The sequence below is a fragment of the Amphiprion ocellaris genome, chromosome 22 (genome assembly GCF_022539595.1).
Source record: "Amphiprion ocellaris isolate individual 3 ecotype Okinawa chromosome 22, ASM2253959v1, whole genome shotgun sequence".
Classification (NCBI taxonomy): Eukaryota; Metazoa; Chordata; class Actinopteri; family Pomacentridae; genus Amphiprion; species Amphiprion ocellaris.
This window is the reverse complement of record NC_072787.1, coordinates 24,583,962-24,603,071: the sequence shown is the minus strand read 5'-3', so window position 1 is coordinate 24,603,071 and position 19,110 is coordinate 24,583,962. Positions and strand designations below refer to the sequence as shown.

Here is a 19,110-nt window from a genome sequence, read left to right as displayed (position 1 = left end):
AGTCCCTGCTGGAGTGCAATGAGGACGAGTGTAGAGGAGCGGTAATGTTCTGGGAAACTGTTCAATTTCCCCCCTTTTCTTTTTTGTTTATTTGTTTTGATTTGTAAAGTTGTAGCATTGCAAAGTGACTATTGTTTAAGAAAATAAACCCCCCAAAAAGCACTTGTGCGACCATTCATTAAACAATGCTGCCATTAAGAAAACAAAGGAGCATGGCAAGAACAGTATTACAATGGCAGTCATCCAAACTCCTGCAGTAATAGGGGCAGAATAATTACTTGTTGGAGGTTTTGGCTCATCCTCTTTAACTAACTGGCAGTGAAAACGCTATTTTACCAACACTCCTTACTACGAGCCCTTAAATTCAACAGATCCAATCAAAAAATTTTTAGCTAAAAGTGCCGTGAGAGTTTTTTTTTTTTGTTTTTTTTACAGCTCAGCAACACAACAGCGGTGTTCCTTGGGCAGATGGGCGAATTCTTCAGAGACGCTACTTGCAGACAGGCTGACATGGATTCCTTTACAGCACACGTATCAATCGAACACCCACATCTGGATGGCTTTAAAAACACGCTGTGTGGTATACAACTGTGTGGGATGCTGAGGCTGATCAAGAGACACTGACCAGAGGGATGGCATTTACATGGTCATTTTAAATTCCACTAAGCCCCCAGTTGCCTATAAAGGACTCACTGTATACTAAACAGGCTTTTCACTTCTGAGCAGATGGTAACAATGGCATAAAAACACTAGGTGAGAGAAGATTAGTGCTTCAATCCTCCCTAACAAAGTCACACATGCCTGATTAGACGTACCGGCGGACAAACGGTGTTGAACACAAAGTATACAATAGCTGAGATAACGCTTTATTTCTTTTTTTCTGTTTATCCAAGGGAGAAGGAATCCACAGATGTAGTGGAAGTTTGAAAGCCCTTAAGCGCGACTGACAGCCCACGCGTTTCCAGTGCGACAAAGGCGACAACCAAACGCCTTTACATGCAGTAGGTGTGAGGCTATTAAGAAGTCAAATAAATCATATTCGCATAATCGCCGAAATTCAAATACATGAGTAAGAGCAAAAAAGAGAAGAAAAGTCTTCTAAGGTCACTGCCAGTAAATCAGTTTTGTAATGAAAAATAGATTATTTATCTGGCTCCATTAAATATTCCAGCAAATTAATGTTACACTGCACACAGCATAGAGGAAATTGATTAACGCAGCAGAATATACAATGTACACAGTTTTTATAGTCAGATACAAAGAGACAAGTGCAATCGAGCTGCTGATCCCATTGGGCGAAGGACTTCTGTGCAGATATGTGATATTAATTGCCTGAAATGTAAGTTTGCAGACAGGAAATGAAATCAACAAATGCATTAAAGCCTCAGAGCGGTAATTACGATCTTTTTCAAGCAAAGTCTCTGAAGTAGTCTTTTGAATGTGTCACTTTCTCTAAACTATTCAGGGGATAAGCTAATTGCTAAGAGACAAAGGCGTATTGCGGTGAGAGACTTTGCTGTGTTTGGCCACAGATTAGTTGTCTTCACCAGCTGTTATTGCATATTTATGTTCTTTTAGTTTTGCCAACAAAGACAATAAATGGGATGTGAACCCACTGATCACACAAGCGTTGCTGGTAGAGGGTTTGCTCATTCTTTATTTAATTGGTAAAATCCAATTCAGTCCCATTCTGTCCAAAATCTTTACCTGTTTAGTTGAATCCAAAATCTTTAGTTAGTTTTTATGGATCCAAAAGTGTGGCAGTGAGGATTATTTCTCAACCCATAGCCTTTAGAAGTTTTTAATAATAAGTCAAAACTCTTCATTGTTCATGCACTATAGCAGCTATGATAATCAAGTTAAACCCATCTGACATCATAGCCAGGATATGATCACATATTCCTAAATTATTATTATTATTATTATTATTATTATTATTATTATTATTATTATTATTATTATTATCATTACTTATTTTATTTATGTATTTATTTTACTTTGTTTCATTTTAAAATGACAGATGATGAATACTTGACATTTAAAGCTGGGATATCACCAAATCTGTTGTATTGATTTTGACCTTTCGTTATTTTAAGATTCGCATCTCACAAGTCCAGCAACTTTATTTAGGTGAGATAATAAAATGTCAAAAATAATACCATCATAAAACCTATTCGAAGGTCAGGTCAGGTCACGGTGGCTGCAAGCTAAGCAGGTCATTCCAGACGTCACTATTCCCAGTTAGCTTTCCAGCTCCTCCTGGGGGAGCCCATGGTGTTCTCAGGCCAGATGAGGTACATCATCCCTCCGGCAGGTCTACCCTGGGATCTTCTCCCAGCTGGACGTGCCCAAACTTTAAAAGGCAGCCACCCAGGAGGCTAATCAGGTGCTAGAACCACCTCAGATGGCTTCTTTTGACACAAAGGAGTAGCAAGTCTACCATGAGCACTGACCCAAACGCCCTACGGAGGAAACTAACCTGTATCCACAACCTCATTGCTTCAGTCACAACCCAGAGATCATGACCATAGGTGAAAGGTTGGAACACAGATCAACTGGAAAACTGAGTGCTCTGCCTTCACCACAACGATGCAATATAAAGCCAGTATTACTGCTGATGCTGCACTGACCCATCTGCCCATCTGAAGCACCATTCCCTGGCCACTTTAACCCTTTGATGCACAACATGGGTCAAAAGTGACCCATATTCAATGGAAAACGGGCATCTCTTGACCCATGCTGTGAATCAAAGAGTTAAGCCAATAGAGTTATGCCATCCGCAAAAATCTGAAAGAGATGCAACTTGGATGTCTGAAACTTCAAGTAAAATAACCTTTGTAGACTGTCCAGTGTCATTTAAATGGTGATAATAACAATAAATTATGTATCTTAATTTAGAGAAGGGTGGCATTTTTGGTACATTCACTTGAAAATGACAAGCGCGATTATCTAAATGCAAACTAATTAGTTATTTGTCTGTCATGTAATTGATCCTCTGTGGGTGGTGTTTGAAGTTTTTCCTTTGCTCTGCTTCCCTGGTCACACAAGATGTTTTTTGGGCTTTTTTTTTGATAAACTTGAAAACCTCCCTCTCATTCTACAACAAACAGTCGCAGTGCAGCTTGTGATTTGGAGTGCTCGCTGGGGCTACATTCTGTTGTTCCTGCTTTTCTACTCATACTCCAGGGACTGCTGATTTTGGAGTTTTGAGGGCTTCATTGTGATTCACATCAAGAGGAGCTATTCTCCCGGTGAATTACCTTGATCTGTTCTCCCTTGGGGAGATAGTGCAAAGACAAAGCTGCGAAATATACTCGGGGCATACCAAGAATAAATGGATCTCTGAAATGTCAAAATCTGTTGGTGGGGAGCAGCTTTTACCCCTCCGGTTGTACCCCTGATGCTACCTGAAACTTTTCTGTGTTCCTGAGTTCAAGAGGAGAAAAGAAAAAGTCTTCACTGTGAAGAATTCTAGTTCATTAAGGGAAGTATTGACTTCTCTATCTCAGGTGAACAGAGGTAGATGTGCCCGGTCACTTACCGACTGGTGACATCTCGGGAACGCTGGCCATGTACGGTCCCTCCAGGAACTTTGGCTCGTTGTCATTGATATCTTGGACCTTGATTACGAATTCCGATTCCGGCTCCAGGGGCCGATTGGTGTCGATGTCGACTGCCTGGGCGCGCAGGGTGTAGTAAGGCTTCTCCTCCCTGTCAAGACTCCTTAAGGCATGGATGTCCCCCGTTGTTTGGTCAATTGTGAAAATGGAGCCAGCCCCTTCCCCAGAGAGAGTGTACTTCACCGCACTGTCCCCCCTATCGAGGTCAGTGTGCAGCTGGAAGACAAAAGACGAAGGGGAGGGGGGGAAAAAAGAAAAGACAGGTTGAGTGCAAACATTGGCACAGATAATGATTCATTGAAAGCGCTGGGGAAGAGCTGTCAAGGAAGACTATTTTACAAAGACAGTCAAGGAAACTGACTTGCGCATCAAAGAGCAAATTCATTCCTGTGCGAAAGATCTGCAAAACACCAAGTCATGAGCATAAAAAAAATAAAATGATTGTGCTTTCAGAACATTTCACAGATTAATGAGGCTAAATCTCTCATAAATAATGTATTCTCTCAGTGCAATTATGCTGCAGTGATAGCTCTTCAACGTCCTGGACTCGTTTCTACTCAACCATGACTCAAAAAATCTTCTCTTCTGAGCGATGGGAGTTTTTTTTCTCAGACTGTGAAGAAAATGGAGGTAAATAGTCATTTTCCACTGGAAGAATCTGTAATACCTTCAACCTGGCAGTGCAGGTCTGGCGACCAGAGATCTCGCTGCACAAATACCACAACTCCAGCCAGAGAACATCTTTGTTAACACAGATCCAGGACCATGGCAGCTCTCTCTTTGTACAAGACAAATAAATTCTGGGCTGCTGGTGGAAAGCCTATTGACAGAGTTATGTTTACCGTGCTGCAGAGATCATTCGTACAGTTCAAAGTCTTTTAAATATTTAAGGGCTGTGGTGCAATTTGATCATCGCCATACGTGGATATGGATTTTTTTTGCCTGCTTATCTGTGGTATGGGATTTCCGCCAACACTGTTGTACAGCCGCCTTCTTCCTGGACACAAGAATAGATATATTTAGGCACTGAAGCAGAGGAATACACTGTAAAAAGCAATGTAAGGAACCTATAGTTGCAAAATACAGTACAATTTTACTAAATTGGATAAAACGATTGAGTTTCAGACATTATTTTGATGAATTTTGGTAATGTGGCAATGTTGGTAATTACATCAACTTAACATTTTATATAATTTAGAGTCAAATGTCTGTGTTAGTTGATGTGAAATGAAATTTAAATTATGGTAGCATAATGAAATTGGCTTGATAACTTGGATGTCTGGATGTCAAACCCCCTGTCTATATGATTTCAAACCGATAATTAAAAATACCATTGATCTTGGAGGAAATGCCTAATGTACTTCTTCTGTTTATTTTGTTGAGCCCAAACACTAGCTTTAGAGTGTAAAATATAGCCAGCTGACTATTTTGGCTCCTGCCTACAAGGATTCCATTTCCCCATGTCAAAAAACACCTAAACACTGATTTACCAGTGATTTTACAATTCATGAACATTATGTCTCTTTCTGCTTCTACCTTTTTGGTTGCCTCTGAAGAAATTACAGTCCTGTAATCATCTTGAGTGAATGGATCCACGCTCTAACGCTGAAGTTCTTTGTGCAATTTATTCCCTCTCCATCCTCACTGGTAAACATTAAGCTATCATTTGCACGTAGACACTTTCCCACTGAACTTCCATGGCAGTGCCAGCCGCCGAGACAAGTGGAAATATGAGATGCAGGCCGTAAATTCTCTGTAGGTTATGGTTCAAAAACAACCCGAGACACACAGACACATGCACAAACACACTAGGAGTAATTGACGATTCAGTGCAAATTGCCAAGTTCACACAAGCATAGCGTGGCATTATGTTCTCACCCGTGGTGCATTATTCATTGCAATTCAAATGAATGGGAATTATTTTTAGCACATGACCCTCGTTGGATGACAACTAGACCACATACTATTTCCTGCGATGAGCGAGAAATCTGAAATGTAGATTATTTATTGTCTGAATACATAATGTGAACAATATTTTCCTCCTCTACAGAGCAGATATTGAGATAGTCTGACTGTAAAACAAAGTAGATTACAAACAGAGCTCTATATTCATCCTGACTCAGTTCTAGGTGAGGCTAAACAATTGTTAGATTTGGACAGCTAAACACTTATTTTGTGGAATATGTTAGTTTCTATTAGTGACAGTGAACCTTCACATCTAATTTTAATTTGTATTCTTTGCAATTCTTTTTCTGATAACCGCGATTGGTACCATCTTACGTACTGACAAGTGCTATGATACTGAAAGTCAAAGGATAGCGTTCCAAATCTTACTCTCGGTCTACAAAGCACTGAATGGTCTTGAACCACTTATTAGCTCCATATGAAGCATCCAGAGCCCTTAAGTCATCAGGGACAGGTTTACTGTCTCTGATGACCCAGAATCAGAACCAAGATGATTAAAGCAGCATTCAGCTATTATGCTCCTCACCTGTGGAACAAACTTCCTGAACACCCGAGGTCTGCTCAAACTGCTGGTTCTTTTAACCCTTTGATGCACAACATGAGTCAACAGGGTTCCATATTCAATGGATAATGGGTACCTCCTGACCCATGTTGTGCATCAAAGGGTTAAATCAGGCCTGAAAACCATATTGTTTACTGCAGCTTTCTCTTCGATGCTCAATCTGTTTTCTTGACTCTTAATGCACTTTTCTTAATGTCTACTTTTAATGCACTTTTTTATAATTAATACTAAAGTTCTGGGCTGTATGTATTTCTTTGCCATTGTAAAGCACCTATATGTGCTATAGAAATAAACTTGCCCTGCTTTCCTGAGGGATCTGGGGGTATCTGAAGCATCAAGCACTTCATTTCCTTCATTCCGATGTCATTTTATGCACAGGTTTGTGTTTTTTCTCCATTGATTTATGGAGAAATGTCTTTATTTATATTCAAACACAAAATTCAAGCACCAGGTGACAGTTCAAAATAAAACGAAATATATATGAATGTAATTATGTTTTCTACAATAGATTAAGTGGTGGTACGGGCTCATAATTCACATTTTGGGAGTGAAAAAAGACCTAATGCTGAAGAAATAATACCAGACCCTGTCTATTAGTAATGTTGTAGTGGTTTTAATTTTTGCCTCAGCATGCATTTAAGTTATGTGACATACAGTATTTGACCATGACCTGTAATGTCCTAAATGCAAATATATGCTAAATATGCATTTATTTAGCATTTCCTGACATTATGGATTTTAAAGGCACACCTGATTGTCCATTTTACAACAAAAACTACTATGATTTGTGAGTTGAAGCAAAAAATAGCTGCAAATCTTGGTTGCAGTTGGAAGAATCTTTTGACTTTCTCGGTTCATAATGTCCATGGAAGCTGAAGCGGATCGATCTAACACATGGCAATTAGTTTTTACCTCTACTGAGCCTTTCAATGATTAGAAATGGAAAGAAAGCTGGTTCTTCTAGACTTTGGCAAGAAAACAAGGCATCAAAACTCTGTCAGTGAGTCAACAGAGTCAGTAAATCTGCAGAAAAAAACTTCTTTCCCAATCATGCTTGAGCTGTTTCATTTTCCCCAGAAGGTCTCCTCATTTTTATGATAATTAATTAGGGCTTATGTTTTTTCATGTGTCCCAAATTGAAATAATAAAAAATGCTTTGGGCCATTTTTTTCCTCCTCCTTTTTATTACAACCTGTCTGCAGTGTGGCACTGAGGAGAAAAAAGATGATTTAAAACTAACTTTGCACTTTCAATTTAAACATGGAGTTGAATAGAGAGCGCTGTGCTGGGTCAGGAACAATAAAGTTGCTGGTTTAAAAGTGAAGAAAATACAAAATTGTGCGCTACAAGGATAAGGCCAGTTGCTGGTAAAGATGAAAAAGTAATGACTGTCCCACTTTGCATTAATGGAAGTCCTTAGTATTGGTCAGCAGGCCAAAGAGTAGCTGAGGCACTTTGATTTTGAATATAAAAATGCTTTATTAATGCCTGGAAGAAGCAACTCACAGAAGCTTCATCTGGACCTTTGACCGATACAAAGGACTTCTGTTAAGAAGAGTGACAGTCATTATTTTTTCATTTTTGTAAAGCTGAATGTGCCGAACCACACAGTAAATATACTGGATGAAGCAATTCAAGGGACTTATTCGCACCTCTTACCTAAACGGAAGATAAAAATTCCAATTTAGATAAACATTTTAAGTTGCTTGATGGGTTGAGGGTAGTAATTACACCAATTTTAAATTGTGTGTAATTTAAACACGGATGTAAAACTAAGCTCAAGTTGTAACTACCAAATGAAATTGGCTTGAAAACTTTTTGTTCTTATTTTGAAGTTCGGGATTTTAAAATTTCCTCACATTGTTCTGGTTGTGTGTTAAAGGCCTGAAGGCTGAATAAATATGATACAAAAGAAGGTTAACATGGGCTTTTTTCTAAAATAAAATCTATTTATTCCACTAAAGCAATAAATTTTGGGAATATTTTCATATTTTAAGTCACTAAAAGTTAGATCATTTACAGAGTTTAGCCAACACTTGCTAATACGGTTGATGGAAATTGCTGCAGATTCATTTTTACCATTGCAATCTGTCCACCCTATTCATCTATTTAGCACATGAGTGGTGATGAATTATAAAGTTTCAGCTCAGCTAGAGAAGGCTTTTCAGGTTTATTTATTATTTGTGATTTCAATTTGTGAAATATTGTGTCTCTAAATACACAGTCCACAATTTAAAAGTTAATCACCAACCATTTTGTTGCTAAATTCATCAATTTGTTTCAAAAACAAAACTACTAAAGTGAATCTGATGGAACCAAGTCCAATTTTCAGGGTTTGATAATTTAAAGACTTTCATAATTATGGTGTTTAAATATTCAACACAGGGAAAAAACATTTAAATGATGTGAAACAACTATTAAGCTGTTTTTATGAGTAATAAACTCAAAGATTTGTGTTTATGCTACCAATCCTTCAATAAGTGATCATTAAAATGCCTCTGATTGACGAGGAAAAGTTCAGTTCCCTCAGTCAGTGTGATTTGTTGGTTGAACATAATTTCATTAGAAGTTGTTTTAACTCAAAAACATTGATGCAAACAACCCACATGTGCAGTGACATGGGGTCGCCCTTCTAGTACACTTAAACAAACACTGTTTGGGCTCAATGAAACTAATTAGAGCAACACTTGGCATCGACCTTTTTGAGTTTTAAGGCAACATTGAAAGAAATTATGCTTGACTAACAAACTACACTGAGTTGGAGAAATTTCTACACAATAAGTGGTGTTTTTAATTTTAAGCTTTATTACTGGCAGCATAAACACAAGTTTTTAAGCTGATTACTCATAACTGAAAGTTGTTCCGATGAGTTTTTCAATGTTACCTAAAAGGAATTTTGCTTCAACACCATAATTTTAAACAAAGGTTTTTAAGTAGATTATTCATAAAACAAATATATGGTTCCAACTAGTGTTTCCATGTTGTTTGAAAAGAATATTTTAGAGTTATGCATTTAAATACCATAATTATGAACTGATTATCTATCTATCTATCTATCTGTCTGTCTGTCTGTCTGTCTGTCTGTCTGTCTGTCTGTCTGTCTGTCTATCTATCTATCTATCTATCTATCTATCTATCTATCTATCTATCTATCTATCTATCTATCTATCTATCTATCTATCTATCTATCTATCTATCTATCCTAGAAGAAGAAGAATCTATATAGAATAATAAATATATAACTAACGAGTATTTCAATATTACCTAAAAGGAATTTGTGTCTAAGTGTTGCGCACTTCACCACCATCATTTTAAAAAGGTTTTTAAGTCGATGACTCATTTAAGATGTAAGTTGTTCCAACTAGAATTTTATAATGCCATAGTTCTGAACAAAATACTTGAAATTCAGATGTCAAGGTGAAGAAAAATGTAGTTATCAAGTCATTTCTGCACATTACCTCAACTAGAAGATGAATATATCTACCGTTCAAAAGCATTTTTTTTCAATGAAGATGACATTAAATTAATCAGAAATACAGTCTAGACATTGTTAATGTGGTAAATGACTATTCTAGTTGGAAATAGCTGATTTTTAATGGAATATCTCCATAGGGGTACAGAGGAACATTTCCAGCAACCATCACTCCTGTGTTCTAATGCTACATTGTGTTAGCTAATGGTGTTGAAAGGCTCATTGATGATTAGAAAACCCTTGTGCAGTTATGTTAGCACATGAATAAAAGTGTGAGTTTCTATGGAAAACATGAAAATTGTCTGGGTGACCCCAAACTTTTGACTGGTAATGTAAATAAATACTGTTTATACATAATCCATGTTGCCACGGAGGCTCCTTCTATCATAACACTAACATAAATAATACTATTAAATAGTGAGAATTACTGATTTAGATTAACATTTTCAGTTGCAATTATTACTTTTTTTTCAGGCATAAAACGTCGGTAACTGCATTCACCAATTATAGACTTGACTACGTCAATAAACTCGAACATGCGCAGAAGAAGGTGTGCGTCACAGGTGGTCAGGGGCAGGTGACCTGCCACCATTTTCCGACAGGTGTATGACTAGCTGACTTAATGAACACGACGTGGACAGAAATAGCGCTCATTAAAGGACGGTGGGAAGTTGTTTGAAGGCTCGCTGAGTTTCTTTAATCAGTGGACGAGACGTTTCTGCGCAAAAGGCCACGTGGACGACACCTGAACTCCCCTCAGTGTGGACAAGGAGCTCGTTGACAACGTCGAGGTGTCCACTGTAACAAGACGAAGCTAATGTTAGCTAAACACCATTAAGTTATCGGAATGACTGTGCGCAGAACACGTGGCAACGCGCTGAAAGGCCCTGGACGCGCAATTCCCCAGTCCTGAGGTGTTTCTGTGACGACCAAAGGTAGGACATGGCTCTGTTTTATTACTGTTGTTGGCTGTTTTGCCTCGCTGTCCTGTTACTGATGGCTGGAAGGCCGTCGTGCCATTTATTATCCAGACGCTGGCAGCTGCTCTCCATTCATTCCTGTGTCCTGCTGTCAGTGCATTGGCTGGACGATAATTCATAACAGCTGAGTGACTTTCAGTGACTGTCGATAATATGAGCAAAAATCAAGTCATTATTGCACCACGTCAAAATGAGTGGTTCCAGCAAAGGTTGTAATTAACTTAGAAACACAGAAAATGATGTTTTTGCTTGTTTGGCCTGATCAGTTCTGATAATAAGTGTGTGATTGGATTGAAATTGGGGGCAAGAATCTTATAAAATTAATTTTGTATGCATGTTGCCTGGTTTTGTGCACCTGTCTGTGTTCCATCGTGTTTTGTTTCACTCTGTGCTGTTCGACTGCTGTGCCATTAAGCTCCTGTGCATCAATAACAGATGTTTGTTTGTTGTGGAAAAGGGGAATTTCTGAATATGTGTGCACAACTTTACCATCAGCTTGAGCTACGTGTTCAGTCCCACATCTTCCAACAGTGAGTGAGTTTTGTAGATTTATGATTTTTCATAAACCTTCTCTCTTATAAAGCATGGACATTTATTTATTAACCTTCAGATATGTGCGGGGAAATGCTTCTATCTGTAGCTTTAATGGATGTAATAATTTACCATTATGATACGTGGCATGTTTCTGATATGTAAGCGTGGCTCAGCAGCTCTTATTCAGCACAAACCCACCAACTCTCTGCTTTGGTTTCAACTTTATGGATTTTAAATTTTAGCTAAAGACGTGATTTAGTGATTTTTCTCCTGGGTTGTGATTATTAACTTGTAAAAAAATGTGGGTGCGCTGGTGCAGGGATTCGACTCCAGCCGAGAATATTTGATGATGGGATTTTTTTGGGCCAGGATGGATTTATCGACCACACAGATTCAACATGGGTGCATAATTCCATTATTTTATTTGCTATTTGTAGTCTTTTCTCTGCTGTTCTTTTTCTCTGCTGCTTCAGTCGAAGTCATCCTGCCAGTATCTTGGCCAGAGTACTTGCTGTGTTGATGTGAGTGTGCTGCAGCTTGTTGCCAATGGATGCTTACTTTTCGTATCTGCTTTTGTTGGACACCGGCTCCTGTAAAATCAAGTTCTCTTGAATTAAAGTACCCCATCAGGAATATTTGGAAGTACTTATTTGAACTTTGATGGTCATAATCATCTATTGTCTGATTGTGAATGCCTGTAGTTTAGCCTTTAGCATTATGGTGCTTAAACCCTTAAAACAACAGTGACTTGAAGCACTAGGATTATTCAGAAGTGCTTCCGTCTGTCAAAGGAAAAGCAGATTTCTAAAATGTATTTAGTAGATGCACCTTTGGCCGCGCTTACAGCATTGAGCCTGTGTGAATAGGTCTCGGTCACAATTTTGCAAAAACTGGACACTGCAATTTTACCTTTTTCTACTTTACAAAACTGCTCAAGCTCTGTCAGGTTACATGGGGATCACGAAAGAAAAGACCTTGTCCTTCCTACCACAAATTCTCAATTGGATTTAGGTCTGGGCTCTGACTCAGCCACTTCAGAACATTCACATTGTTAACTTTAAACTATTTCTGTGTAGCTTCGGCTGTATTCTTCGGAAAAACAAATCTTCTGCAGGAGCTCTCTTGCAGACTGCAACAGGTTGTCCTGAAGGATTTCCCTATACTTTATTGCGTTTGTTTCACCCCCCACTTCTTGGCCTTGCATAATCGTCATGATGCTGCCACCACCATGCTTCACATCATGATGCTGCCACCACCATGCTTCACATCATGATGCTGCCACCACCATGCTTCACCTCATGATGCTGCCACCACCATGCTTCACATCATGATGCTGCCACCACCATGCTTCACATCATGATGCTGCCACCACCATGCTTCACATCATCATGCTGCCACCACCGTGATTCACATCATGATGCTGCCACCACCATGCTTCACATCATGATGCTGCCACCACCATGCTTCACATCATGATGCTGCCACCACCATGCTTCACATCATGATGCTGCCACCACCATGCTTCACATCATGATGCTGCCACCACCATGCTTCACATCTTGATGCTGCCACCACCATGCTTCACATCATGATGCTGCCACCACCATGCTTCATATCATGATGCTGCCACCACCATGCTTCACATCATGATGCTGCCACCACCATGCTCCACATCATGATGCTGCCACCATGCTTCACATCATGATGCTGCCACCACCATGCTTCAAAGTGGGGATAATGTGTTTGTGATGATGTGCAGCGTTTTCAGCAGAAGCTTTGGTCAGTTGACCTCAGTCTTTTTGGCAATCTGTAGTCGAGATTTAATGAGTGGTTTGTTTTTTGGAAAAGTTGTTTCCTGGCTTCCATTTTGCCACTCTCCCATCCAACAGGCAACAGTTGTTGTATGCAGCATCTGTCAACCACTGAAGCTTGTAAATCCTTCAGAGGACTCATAGGTGTCTTGGTGGCCTCAGTGACTAGTCTCTTTCTTGTTCAGTCACTCAGTTTTTGAAGACAACCAGCTCTTGAACCCAGATTTATGTATGTACCATGTTCCTTCTTTTTCTTAATGTTGAATTTAACTGGGCTCCAAATAATATTCAGTGACGTAGAAATGCATCCACATCCTGACTTGTGCTTTTCAATAACCTATTCACTGAGTTTCTTGTAGTATTGTATCGTATTCATGGTATAGTTGCAGTCAGGAGTACTGATTCACTAACCAGATGCAGGTGCCTTTATACTACAATCATTTGAGAGACGTTCATTGCATTCAGATGATCTCTTTTTCCACCAACAACGTGGCTTCTAGCACCAATTGGCTGCACCTGCGTTGAATTAGGCGAGTCACTTCAAAGCAGGTAAATACTTATGCAGTCACTTCTGTTGCATTTTAGATTCTAGATGAACTGACATTACTTTGTAGAAGTCTGTTTTCACTTTGACAAGAAAGGGACTTTTTAAAAATATGTAAATTCTGGTCAAAAAAAGTCAAAGTGACCGTGATTCAATGTGGAAAACATTAAAAAGGAAAAACTTCAAAGGGGGGGTGGATTTTTTTTGTACGCACTATAATACAAACAGTACGATTGGTGGGTTATTGCACTTTGTTGAGCCAAAAGAAAGCAAACTATTTCTTGTGGGTGTTTTGACTGTCAGCTGTGTGGTTTAAGAGTGTTGTTGCCCTCAGGTGCTCCCCAGAAACCTGAGCTTTCCAGGTTTGCTAGTCTTTAATAAAACACTGTGTGTTCCGGTACGCTGTGTTTCAGTCAAGAGGGCAACAAGGGATCCGACAAGAACAGTAGCTGTTTGGTGGTGTTCCTTTATCATCCATCTTGTTTCCTATTTTGTAATCGCATAATGTTTTGTAATCCACCCGCATAATCTGCAGCCGCAGTTGTACTAGATTATCTCATGAGTTTTGTGTTCCTATTAGACAGATGACATGACAGCGAACAGCATTTTCCTTTTAGGCAGAAATGCTTCTTTTTTTTGTTTTTGTTTTTTTGCTCGTGTTACCAGAAAGATCACAGCGGCAGATGGACAGTTGCAGCAATGTAGTCATAATAGGATCCACATCATTTTGCTATTTAAACCTAACCAAGCATTGCTGATGGAAAAACATACAGCACTCAGTGGCATAAACACCTTTGTCTGGTCTTATGTAACCCAGTACAAATTGCCTGCAACAAACGCCGTTAGGAGAATATAATGATCCGGTTTTTAAAAAGAGAATTTTGATGACGTAGTTTGTAATTATGATTGCAAAATATTACAAGATGTCCTTTTTCCGATGGTGCCGCTTGGTCCTGGCAAATGGAATAACAAGCACTTTTGCATTGAAGTTTGCACTCTGTGAAGCTGAATCAACATGTTTTCATGAGCTCTCGAAGATGGAGCATTGTCAGCGACACGACGGTATTTATTGCAGAGCAGTTCTTTTGGATTGCATAAGGCCGTCTAGGTGTTTGTGATAGGTTCTCTCATATGCACTACACCGTAAATAAAAGGTATTTAAAGGCAAACAGAGAGAGAATGATTCATTATTGTGTACTTATCCTTTATAATGGGCTGTACACAGGATACTTGTGCATTCTCTGGCTTTGTGGGCATATTTTTGTAAACTGCTGAATAAAATATCACTTTATATTATGATTCATGGGGATTTTCCATGCGATTGGCCTCAAATTGATATAAAAATCCATATTTGCATAAAAAACGCACATTTTTCACAGTTTATTCAATAAAAGCACCCAGGAGATGTACCTGCACGGCGATTCCAAATCCAACATTTAGAGATGAAAAAGAACAGGCACTTTGCCTCATTAATTATAAGTGAAAGTTGACTGATATTAATTAAAAATTCCATTATGCCAACAATGGTAATCAATTATAAATATATTTTTAAAAAAAAAGGCGATTCATTAATAAGCAGGGAGACACGGGCTTTGTTTAAACTACAAAACACCCGTTGTACTCAGGCAGAATCACAGTTACAATATTCTTTCAAATATGCCAGGAGAAAATAAGTTCTATCCTTTAGTGACTAATTAATAACCAACAAAACAGCCGGCGTGTGCGGAATGGAAATGATGGCGTTACTGATAAGTAAATCAGCATGGAACAGAATGGAAATATGCACCAATATCACGGTGAGAACGTCCCTCCTTCCCGTTTCCCTTGATAAGTGTAATTAGTAAGATCCTGCTCAAGGTATCGGCTTGTGTGTGAAGCTAAAATAAGATTCCTGTTCTGAAGTCAACACCTTCTGTTTGAGTGCTTCATGCTTTTTTTTTTTTTTTTTAGTTCTCTCAGATGACAGTTTAACAAGGTGCCAAGAACATCTGTCAAACATTTTACATGGATGGTTGATGAAGTTATCAAGCAGATTTTTCAGTTCAGATTCCTGATTAAACTCATTTTGCGACACATACTACTGCAGGGATCGAAGCGGAGGTTCATAGAATCTCTCCAATGTTCCCTCGAACCATTAGCCCAACTTGCCCTGTCAGCTCAGAGCAGCCAGTGGATCAGGAGTGTTGTCAAAACGAGCACCGGCCAGCCCATTATTCATCTACTATTAATCATCAGTGCAAAATACTCTTCCTCACTAAAGATATTCACCGACTGAGCTCATCTTACTGGATAGTGCTTGTTCTGTAAAGAGGAATTGTCGTCTCTGAGAGAGGTTGGTGCTCCCGCTTACTTTCGGGATTTGCAGCACGCGGTCCCCTCATTGGCCATGCAGTAAACCCGCATATTGATTAATCTGAGTGATTTCGAGAGGAGAACGTAGCCAGCCTGTGTAGAAAATGCTGTAATTGGATTTCTGCAACCAGGATTATGTGGGGCTTCTCTCAGGAATGTGTATCAAAGCTGCAACTCTTCGCTGATAGCCAGCCAACATTGTTCCCCGAATGATCCAGCAGTCCCACACCAGCGAGTGCAGCTTTCAAAAACACTGAAAAGGGTTTGTTATTTTTCTTGTCTTTAAATACACATACATCCCTGCTTGGATTGTATAAAATAAAGTGTTTGTTATTGACATTTCCCAGTATTCGATACGGTTTTATTCCTGTTTATACTAAAATGAATAATATTGATACTGATCTGTAATTAACCCCCTGAACCCCAAGTACTTTACAGACCTTTTTAGCTCCTGTTGCATTTTTACTCGCTGTTGTATCTTTTTTTCTTTCAGTATTTAAAGTCTTACACCTGGAAATGACAGAACCATGACTAGAGGTAGAGTGAACTCAAAAATGTTGGTACAGGAAATTTTAATGCCATAAATCCTAAAAAAAGAAAAAAAATAAACTAAGCTTTAATTTCTAAATTATTTGATATTTCCAAGTGCCCCCAAGTGTAGCCAATACTGGAGGAAAAAAATTGTATTGAAAACTCCACATACCATAGATATTTTGCTACTTTACTGCATTTTTATTTGTTTGCCTACTTGTTTCCTATCTGCTTTGTGTGCACAGCCTGCAGTTCAGCCTAGTGTAGCTGAAAAATTTTTGAATTTTTGTCACATGACTGTTGGTCACAGTAGAACCACTAAAGACTTCCCAGTTGTGGTAATGAGTGCAGAATTTTTAGTTTTTTTGCAGCATCTAGTTACTGCAAACAGTAATATTTTGGTGAATTTTTAAATGAGACCGATATAGTAACAGAAGTTTTAGCTTAGGTTTGATTCAAGATTCCAAAAGAATGGTGCACCACAGATAATTATTTCTGCTGCTTTTACAGTTTGTGGTTGTGTTAAATAGTGTAATTTTGGCATTTTTTAAATGTCTAGAATGCTTTTCAAACCTGCTGGTGGACACTGGGATTCAGAGGGTGAATAGTGAGCTATGTTTGTAGCAAGACTAGAGTATCTTCTGTATGTCACCCGTCATAATTTATACTATATACATTTAATGAGAGCAATCCACATGCGTTTTTCTGCATACCACGCCAACTGCTGTCTTCAATTTATTTTTCTGCCGCTATTATTAGTCCCAGAAGCCACCGCTGAGATCAACAAGCATTCGACTGCTGTCCTAGCAGCTCAGTAGTGTGATGACACCGTGGCAGCGTGGCTGGCATGTCTGGTAGGGCTCCAGTTCTCTCAGTTATTGTCAGACAAGTGCCATGACACACCGCGTCACGACTGCCGGTTTAACTTTCTGCTGGTAGTCGGTGTACTGGTGGAGTAACTGATGGCAAGAAAACACTATGTCAAATACTGCGAGCTTATTATAGCTGATCGATACCCGGTTGCGAGCCATTTCTTTTGCTGCTGACAGCTCCGAGCTCCCCATCTGGGTTGTGTCACGCCTCAGTCAGGTAATAAGGATGGAGGGGAGAAAATGCGCATATATACGCATAGGAGGCTGCACTGGTTGGTGCACCACATAAAACATATGTGGGTGTGACAACAGATGGAAGGCGTTGTGCTGTAGTCGCTTGGGATGATGTTTAAATACGTCAGAAGTTTGTAACTCTGGTTGTTGGTGTTGCTTGTATCAAAGATCAACAATTTAGAACGAAAAGGGTTATGCATTGCTAAATAATATCCAAAAGTATCATATGAAGCCACCTTTTACATAGCAAATAAGATGGCGAAAGGTAGATTTCCTGACAGCGCATTAATGTACATGATTATTATTGATCTGGAGACCAGGGTTAAGGCTTGATTCCCTTTCTCATATCACACTTGATTAAACAATATAGTGATATTGATACAACATACAGAATGCAATTTTCTACCCAGAATCACAACAGTATTGCCCATCAATGTCAATGTACAAATGGAAAATGTTGACCATGGTCGTAAGTGATACTGATTGGGGCATTAGCGCACCATTTGGGAATATGATCCAGGCAATTCAGGAGAAAAGTCCATTACCCATGAGGACAAAATATATGAAATGTATTACTTTGGCAGGACAGATGAATGGCATCATTAGCTTTTATTCTTTCTCCGAATTTCCCCACAACATTCATCACCGGCGTACATTACAATTGTAAATGCTCTCAACCTCTTAATATGTTCTAACGAGCAGCTGAATCACCGACACACTTCATGCATAATCTTCGGCGGAGCAATCCTTCCAAATTACTTTGCATAAGACGGCGAATTACATGGGCAACACATTTCTGGATGAATTTAGGGATTGATGTATTTGCATTTTCTAGGAAGGTATTTTTGCACAGTTCCTGTTGCAACATTCAAACATGTTTCCATATCTCTGAGTATAATCCCTATTAGCAAATGACTGTAATGTTGGTGTAACACTGCAATCTAGTGTAATTTAATTGTTTTCATATCTATATGCGAGCTATAATCCTCAGTGATGATAATATTGTGTTGACAGACAATGAGTCACCACTGCATTGGACATGCTTTAAGGACTGCATGGAGAAGTCAACAAGATTATTGCTTGGCGCATCGCTCGGACTCTGCAGCCTTACTTAGCCGAATGCCACTGAATAGATATATGCAGAAGTGTAAAGCAATCAAGTATGAGGTGAAGTTCATTAGCTGCCGGCTTCACTGGAAGTAAGTCCGGCTGAAGTATTTTACAGCAGCGGCTGTCATCATCAGCATGTAAACAGGTTTGCTGCTTTTGTGTGGGGTTCTTTAGGATTTTAGCTCTATAGCTAAACTCCAGAGCGTTTAAACTGAATTTAACAGCGCGGAACACGCCCTTCGCCGGTAAGGCTTGTAAATTTCACCTGGTCAGCTGATGGAATCACTCTTTGTTGGGGACCCGGTGTATAAGTCTTGTTGAAAAGGTTTTTATGTCCTTCTTATAGGTCCTCATTGAAAGATTAAATTGCAGGCTCCACATTGGTAATAAATCTCAGCCAGGTGTGGGGTGGGACTGGGAGGGAGAGCCATCAATAAAAAGAAGGATGGTCACTCCTTGGCAGGCAGGAAGCGAGGGAATAAACAAGTTGGAGGAGGAACAGGACTGCCCTTTCTAGCAAAAG

At 39.2% G+C, this 19,110-nt stretch overlaps 1 protein-coding gene across 1 annotated transcript in view; it reads right to left on the bottom strand.

Annotated features, from left to right (window-relative positions):
- LOC111579182 (cadherin-12-like) overlaps positions 1–19,110 on the bottom strand; it is a 119,374-nt gene that overhangs the window by 45,641 nt on the left and 54,623 nt on the right. Inside the window, exon 3 of the mRNA XM_023286353.3 lies at positions 3,542–3,836. Within this exon, the coding sequence (XP_023142121.2) occupies positions 3,542–3,836 (295 nt within the window). The remainder of the gene's footprint in view (positions 1–3,541; positions 3,837–19,110) is intronic.